This window comes from Anticarsia gemmatalis, chromosome 16, assembly GCF_050436995.1.
Source record: "Anticarsia gemmatalis isolate Benzon Research Colony breed Stoneville strain chromosome 16, ilAntGemm2 primary, whole genome shotgun sequence".
Lineage (NCBI taxonomy): Eukaryota > Metazoa > Arthropoda > Insecta > Lepidoptera > Erebidae > Anticarsia > Anticarsia gemmatalis.
The window spans coordinates 5,306,219-5,315,270 of NC_134760.1; the positions used below are offsets into that span (position 1 = coordinate 5,306,219).

Sequence of the window (9,052 nt, forward strand, 5' to 3'; positions counted from 1 at the left end):
GCATTGAGGCAAAAACTATGACAGATCACAGTCCGTGGTTATAATGACAACATAATGCGATTTAACATGTAAATATATCGTTGCGTCGGTCGGAGAGGCGGCGGCGGCGCATTGCTGCGCAGGCGCATGCCAACAATGCGCGTGACGGTACGTGGGTGATGGCGCGCGCCGATCAATCTTCACAATGAAGTTGTCCAATTTATAGTTGCACGATTATCGGCGCGGATATAATTTTTGTTATAACACTATCTGTTATGATACGACGTGGGCAGAAGCAAGAAATAGCGAAAGGAAAGCACTTTAATACCGTTTAAATCTTTCATGTCAATTCGTGCCTTCGATTTCACTTTTACCCGGCAGCTCGAGGTGAGAGCCATTGTTAGGGATACACAAGATTGGGCAAAAAAACTAGATGGACATATCTGGGCCGACGTTTGGGTAATATTAAGCATAAAATGTTTCACCCACCCATCACGAACGAACTCTCGCACTCAAAATATGCTGAATTGAATATGTCAACCGACTGGTTACGTGGATGTCAATTCTGATTCTAGTCAGACAGTCGATCGCATGCGCAACTCTTCCATAAGCAACTGGTTCGAACGCAATATATTGGCTTTATAAAGGCGTATTAATAATTAACAAAAAACGTGGTGGTTTCGGTAGCAAGTGCTCTAGTTACCGATGTCGTAAGTAAGTGGGCGTGCGTCGAAGGCGAGCGTAGGAGCTGACATCGATCAGCCGGCCACCCCCGCCGCACCGGCGCGTCATTTCGCAATATTTCTACAAGTTTTAGCATACCGGTGTTTCTCTTAGGATGAGGGGCAAAGTTGACCAATAAACTATCAGCTTGTTTGAATTAAATGACCACAGTACTATATTTAGGCAAAACTTGATTGCTTAGCATTTTATAGGATAGAATAGAGAAAAGATCCACGAAGATTAATAGTTGATTGTTTGTTTCCAGGTCGGTGGCGCACGAGCCCGATGAGCGCGTGCGCGGCGGCCGCCATGCGCGAAAAGCACGCGGCGCCGCGCCGCCTCGCCTCCCCGCCGGTGTCGCCTCACGAGCGCCACCCCAGCCCGCTCAGCTCGCCGCGCGCCGACGAGCCCCTAGATCTCCGAGTTACTCATAAGCGTCCGCATAGACTAGAAGACGAAAACTGCAATTTGATCGTGCCGTCACCACCGCCGCATCCCACGCATCCTGCTCACCCCGCGCATCCAGCGCTACTACAGTTCTGTCGGCGATTACCTCTAGCTCTGCCTGCATCGTTCGGCCGGTATCCATTCCTGCCTGCGGCGGCAGCCACCCTGTTAGCCCCGGGGGCACCGCGAGCACCGCCCGTGCCTCAGAACCCCGGAGCACCACGAGCTCGAGACCGGTACACATGCTCCTACTGCGGCAAAGCCTTCCCTCGGAGTGCAAATCTAACGCGACACTTAAGAACGCATACGGGAGAGCAACCTTACCGCTGTAAATACTGCGAACGCTCCTTCTCTATATCGTCGAATCTGCAGCGACATGTGAGAAACATTCATAACAAAGAGCGACCGTTCCGGTGTCGTCACTGTGACCGCTGCTTCGGCCAGCAGACGAATCTCGATAGACACCTTAAGAAGCACGAGGCGGAGAATGGAGACGACAGCCGCCGAAGGTCTCCGGATGAGACGTACTTTGAAGAGATCAGGTCGTTCATGGGGCGCGTGGCGCCGGGACGACGCGCCGCCGCCGCCACCGCAAGCGCCGCGGACCACACCTGATAGTGAACCATGCAGACCACATTCACAGTTACAATAATCTGGTCGATGCATCCAAATGACTCTTGTGTATGTTATAAAACCTTTAATTGTGTGAATTCTTTGTTCAAACTACTTATGGAATAAGCGCCAACTGTTATTTTAATCCGTTTGATAATGATGAATAAAATGCAATGCGATGATAACATTCAAAATGTTTGAAACGTTACTCCACCAGCAGCAGATAAAAGTACAGCCAGGAAACTCTAGGTACAATGTAATCATAATGATCACGCATCATACATTTTGTAAATACGCATTATTGTTACCGCGTTAGGCACATTGAATTGGCGCAAACGAGTGAAAGTAAATGTACTTGCCACCAAGTCGGCTATTAGGATATGTATTATAAATAAAGTGATATTGAATCTCGTGTACTTAATGTAAATAATAAGTTAGTTTAGTGTATGTAGCTAGGACGCGTACCGAATTTTCTCTACCGATAGTTGTATGACAAATATATTTGTACGTATATATTCCTCGTCGTAAAAGACGTAAATAGACAATTATGTTAAGTGTTCAGAGAGTGTTCGCTATTATAGAATTATGCTATATCGATATATTGTATGGATGTAAGTAGTTTCTTTGTACTTTTTTTGTAAATTTCGCTTTATTCGATATAAATAATTAGTATTATTAGTCTGAGAGGAAACGCCGGTTACCAATAAAAATATAACTTGTTGCTTATTGAAGATATTATTAAATATTTTTATGAAATGTTAGAAAAAAAGTTGTTTTAAAAATTATCTAATCTGTCGAAATTTTATATATATTATGACTTATACAGAATATTGCGTAAATTATTGTCGTTTTGGGCGCCGACCGCAGAGCGACTCAGTGCTGTGAGTACTGCGACCGTCTGGCGCTCTCATTGTTAAGTTTCAAAATATTACGCAAATTAGATATTTTATTTTTATTGTATTGAGATTTATAAATTAGAACTTATACAGACATTAGAGATTACTACAGAATTTTATTACAACATTGTACTTATTCGAAATTAATTACTAAATTAATATAAATACAAATCTGTGATTTAATTTATTACTGGACTACAATGGAAACAATACTAAAACAGATAAATACTTATACAAATCTCTCAAAGAACTAATCTAAACGTTCCTGTAAGTATAGATAGATCTCTATAATTGTTGCGAGTGTCAAGTTGATTATATATTTAATGTATTGAAATCATTACGAATTCCCGGGAAGTTCTACAATGATCCATTATATTTGTTATTCAAGAAAACCAAGTGATGTACATAATTTCGTAGTTCAAATAAAACTTGTCTATTGAAAGGCCTTTTCGTTTAAAGACAGACACTTATCTTTGCCTAAGTAGAAAACCAGAGAGACTTCTTAATGTGATTCCAATGAAGCGAAGTGGAGAGGAGCTATAAAGGAAATGGTTACGGAGTATAATTTTTGCATAAACGAAGCAGAGATTTAACGTTTTCCATAGGTAGATAAACCTTCACTTCGCTTCAATGATATCACGCTCTCATTAACAAAAAACCACCAAGACAATAGTGAGCCCGCCATGACGCTACATCTGACTGCCTCGCTCTAGGCTCTACCGCTACTCCCAAGGCCGCCGCTGAATTTCCTGAATTTACTCTTTCCGAGTCAATGTTACCTTGTGTATGAATGCCTACTGTTGTATACTCGTACCAAATTCGTGTTTGAATCGCATAAGAGATGCTATTTAACTTATCACTAGAATGTAAAATTTATAGAGATTATTACCTGTATCGTTTTGTACTTTTGATACCGATTAGTCGTTCAAAGGTCACCGATTACCTTGTCAAAATGAAATAAATAACAATAAAACTTTTATGTATGCATTTTTATTTTATTGTTCACCCGTCATTCGACATTTTCTTACTATTTACCATAAACAAACTGGTAGTCGGGGTTAAAACCTGTGCCATAAAGTTAGTAACATGCTTTACATTTTACAACATAGAGGATATTCTGCGAAGTTGTTTCAAATATACCTAAGGGTGTTAAAATCTTAAAATATTTACATCGAGTCAAATTTTAGATTGCTAGTATTGTCCTGATTCTTCTTCTAAAAGAAAAATAACTTTGAGTATCCTAAACATGCTCTATATGGGCCCGCTTAGTCTAAAATAAATTCTCTATCGTAAGTCTGATCTTCGGGTGTGTGCCAGACGACAAAAACAAAACTTGTCGAAAAAAGTATTAGGCGTGCTTGAACAAAAAGATTGGCAAAAAAACCATCAAATACGATTAAAGTGGAGCGCCATGTTGTATTGAAGGGCGCCCGGAGGCTGCGCCGGCGCTGCCTCACGAACGCCGTTTACGATATGATTATGCTTTATTGCCATTAATTTGCGACAAACGAAACCGCCCAGCACCATCTAGACCGCCATATGGGCGAACTATTAAATTTATAGATCTAATCACAACAACTGAATGCCACGTACATACAGCAATAATCATAACAACATATTATCGTAAAGTACATAAGAATTATCTAGTGTCTATGTCGTGGTATCAAAGTCCACTTATAATAAGTATTGATAGTTTATTTCTGCGGATGTATGCAAGCTTGACGTATGCAAAATGCTCGAGTTAGCCGCCCAAACCAAAATAATTATCAACTTAATGAATAAGACGTTATCTAAATGTAGGATCTCGTTTTCGACTGTCGATATCGAAATACGCCAGTATTAGAAAGGTAGAACCTATTTGGAGGACGTAATGTTTGTAATCCGTAGTTTTTTTAATCAATGACAGTTGATAGCAAAAGTTTTGCTCGTGTTTTTTACTTTAGATACATGGCTCAGTGATCTAATAGATACAGAAAGTGGCCGGAGTAGATAACTTCTATAGTATATTGTGGACACGGGAGTCGGACAAGAACGGTATCACTAAGGGGCTGGTCCAATTAAAAGGAGCCTTGCGAAAATCTAGAATGGATTTATATTCCTTCAGGTGACTAATTGGTGCGATTTAGAAATACAGGTCTTAAATCTTATATGTTAACTATGAATTTATATCACTAGAATAGCGCAAAATATAATGGGATATTTAAACAGGACAGGTCTACGTCTACGTATTAACTGTGGCAATTTCTAAACTACAAAGTCTCATTAGTACTTCCTAAATAGATCATTCTTATTTCTAGAAAACAAATTAGTTATCTGAGCCTACAAGAAGAAAGTAACTGAAAAACAAAGAGTTTTTATTTAAGAACGTCTGTATCATTACTCCGTTAATGAAACTTAAATACGCTACAATATTACATCAACGCTAAATAAATCTAAAATTAAATTAGTCACTAGCTTAAGTAGTAATAGAGTAGATCCTGTTGTAAGAGCGTCAGTGACTTGCGGCTCGAAGTGCCACAGCAGGGTGGGGCAGTTGCACAACGATGGTACGGCGGCGAGTGCGCAGGCGCGGGCTGCGCGGCTGCCTTGTTAGCGGGCGAGCGTGCGCGTGCCACCGTTGCGTTGCATTATTTATTGCTTATTGAAAAACTACCGATATCTTTAGCTAGACACTTTTGTGGTCGATCGTTACCTCGTTTTTGTATAGCAATTTTTGTTGGAACGCAAATTACTGGTGATGCAAAGAGAAAGCAATTATTACTGCTTTGTTGTTTGGTTTAGGTAATGTTTTTAATGATCGACCTACATTTTTGTTTGTTCTATCATCAACGAATAGTCTCTACAGAATTGTCACAACGAAAAACATAGTAATGAATGATAAAATATAGGTACACTTTACAAAAAAAAACAAAAAAGTCATGTTTTGCAATCGTCCTGAAAATTATCCATTTGTTTTACATTTCGTTAAGTTAATTGGACCAAAATCGATTGAGTAAAAGTAATCAATGTAACAATAAATTACTGTTACTTAATTTACGAGTTTATCGCGTGCAGTTGTAAGTAGTGAGGTACTTAATATTTTACGATTATGATAAACACTTTGAATAAAATATCTACTTAATAATTTGGTTACTTAATACGTAAGTAGGTAGTAACATAAACGTTTATTAGTCCTCGACTCAAAACATGTCAATGGGTATTGTAGTAGCAATTTGCATGTGAAAATGCTAACTAGTGTCGTATTTTAATATCATAACGGTTGATGAAGTCATCTGTGTTTTAGTTCCAATGCATTAAACGTAACTGATACAGTTTTACTAGCAAGTATGAAGCTTTCAGAAGTTCAAAAATGTAATTCTACTCTTTATTTAATTTAGGTACCTGTCTGCCTTGTTAAACTTCGAGAAACAAAGAAATTCGACAAAGTATTTCGAGGATGAATATTCAAGTCAGTAGTTGGTAGTAAGCTGAATAGAAGTAGAGTAGATATAGTGACAGAAACAAAAATCATCTGATGCAGAAAACATTATTAATGTTTCGACATCGCTTGCATTTAAACAGTAGCATCAGTAGCTCAATTCAAATTACGCAGTAAATTACTACCAATAAAAATATAATAATCGTAAATTCATAGGTGTTACTGATTGATGTTAAAGGTCGCCTAGATGTTAGCTGGCAACGTTACGTTGCCGCGTTGGTACAGTCACCGAGATAAGATGTAACTATTCAAATCAACCTGTCTGTGGTCAGTCGCATGATTTTTGTGAGCCGACACTTGAACACAATGATGCAAAGACATTGGAAAGGACTAGCTGTTTTGAGCAAACTATAAAATAAGTCATTTGAAACTTGGGCATTTTGAATCACTTTTTTATAAAGAGTAAATTTCAATGGCAAATTGAACCTATACTTAAAGTTTCAGTTATTTAGGAAGCATTTTCTTCTTTTCCATAAAGTTATAATAAATATTTTTTGCTACGTTATTAAATCGACACTAGATACTTAAAATTAATGCCGTATACTTTTTTTGAGAACACAATACTTAAATTTGAACTTTGACTTGTAAGAACTATTTAATAAGCGTCACTGCGTCACCAACACTCTGAATTTCTGCATAATTTACGCATAATTACTTCTAATTTGCATGGACCATCGCCCAAATTATTTTAAGAAAGCGTAATAAGTGTCAAAACTTAAAGCATGTCACCAATGTCAAGTTGCCTAACGTCCGCTTCAATGCCGCTTCTAGATTCTTCACGGAATCATTGTGAGTGCATGTGACCGATCCATCACGGCGGTCAGCGTGGACGTGGCTAATTAACGGAAAGCAAGGTCGACTGATGAAACAGGCCTAGCACCCACTCTAGTTTGTCACCAAAAAATATAAAGCTACGTTCACTAAAAAATGTGACTGACTGTACTTCGAAGTGAAATTGTGTACTGGGGCAATAAGATCTGTCGTCCATGAATGTGATTTTTTCAATATTCAAATACAAATCAAAGTAACTTTTGCTTAGCAGTGGGACAGTAATAACGAAATAGAATAATTCTAGGTAGGTACAATAAAAGTACATAAATTGTTCTCATATTAAACACATGATAAAAAATTAAACCCATGATTAGAGAGATTGTGAGTAATCACCATTTTTGCTTTAGTGGAGATGCAGGATACATACCTGCATACATAAAATCACGCCTTCTTCCCATAGGAAAAAGCAGAGACTAGAGAACGGCACTTGGTACGACCCTTACAAACTTCCTTTGCATCATTCACATCCATACATAGACTATGCAGAATATGATGTTAAATTACCTAAAAAGACACAACATTAAAGATTCAAATGTTGGTCTTATTTAACATATTTTTAGTACATTATGTATTTATCTTTACATTGCGTAAGAGTCGTCTTTTACATCGTACTTGTAGATGTCGCTCAGATCCATGACGTCACGTCGCACGCAAATCTGCGCAACACGCATCAAGGTTTATTAATATGCTAATTACTTGCGTATTAATTAAGATTGGTGTGAAGTAATCAGTACTCTAATACAAGTACAAATTGTACTTGATTTATTTAATTTATTCGGCGTATTAGGCATATGCATAGAGAGACAAGAGCTTTAATATAGTATATGTAAATGGTAACTTGATTTGCTGGTATTGAAAAAACTAATATAACCAAAAAAGTCATGTAATGAAATTAATAATAATTGAAAGAGCGCTTTGCATCCTAGTACTATCATTATATCATAACAAATGACATACATTGATTACATACGGTATTTAGCAGGCAAATAATATTTGTGCTCGTTTAGTTAATAGTAAAATTTTGGTAAACATACTTTTTGCCCAGTCGCCGACATTTTAATCTAGGTTTATATTATTTACATTGTTTGAATTATAATTTTATCGAAACCAAATAGCACTCCATACCCTTTGCATGACACCAACAAATCCAAAACTGCAAAACACTTATTTATGCAACTCGCAAATCCGATAGCTCGAGTTGAAGTAAATTGTGCTCCCAAAAGTGTAGCAATCCATTAACCCGTCAGCGCAGCGGTAGTACCCTGTACTTACTTTACACCTCCAAGACATGCGATCGTAACGTTGTGTAACTGACTGATATGAAAATTTTCGGTCGCTTAACACGCCCAATTAACCGCCAACGTTTACTAAATTGTACATTTCCTTCGCTTACGTGTAATGTGGTTAAATCTTAAAATATTGTGAGCTAGGTTGAACGAGAAGATTTAAATAGAGGATAACATGTTATATATTTAGTCAAACACAAAGGAAACACGTACTTTAAGAGTGTTTTTCGACTGTTATATTTACATATACCACTAAATGTAGCATCAATTTCTAAGCTCTAGTTTCTGCTACTACGCACTCTACGCAATAAACTTGCATTTAATTTCGTGATTTTGATAAGTATCCGCATATACGATATCATAGCGTTGCTACTCAACCAGTTAAGGCGAGTCGACCCCCTTTGGTCAGGACCTCATGCCTCGCGGAGATATTTTGATGAGGACGAGATAAATTAATTACAGACTCGTATAGTCGTTCACTAATAAACTGGCAAACTTGCTTATCGATATCGTAGACTAGATATAGACACGGTAATGACCGGTCGGAGTTACGTCGCTAGGAGCCTTAATGACGTCGCCGATTTAGGCAACGCTAGCCTTTATACGGCCTGGTAAGAAGGCAGCATGCTTAAAAACAATATGTCTAGTCCCGGCTAAGTTACATCTCACTACTCAAGTATTTTAATTATGAATCTATAAATATTATTGAATCGTAAAGTGTAATTCTAAATGGAATAATTTTGTTACTAACGATTATTTGTAGCGTAGGCGTCTCTGGATGGGCAGCCACCATTACTCAT

General features: G+C 38.0%; 1 protein-coding gene across 1 annotated transcript in view; it reads left to right on the forward strand.

The window, feature by feature from the left end:
- The window catches only part of LOC142979553 (transcription factor hamlet-like), a 92,661-nt gene extending 89,025 nt beyond the window's left edge, over window positions 1-3,636 (forward strand). The window contains exon 3 of the mRNA XM_076124545.1: window positions 968-3,636. Within this exon, the coding sequence (XP_075980660.1) occupies window positions 988-1,764 (777 nt within the window). The 5' untranslated portion in view covers window positions 968-987 and the 3' untranslated portion in view covers window positions 1,765-3,636. The remainder of the gene's footprint in view (window positions 1-967) is intronic.
- Window positions 3,637-9,052: the final 5,416 nt, after the last annotated feature.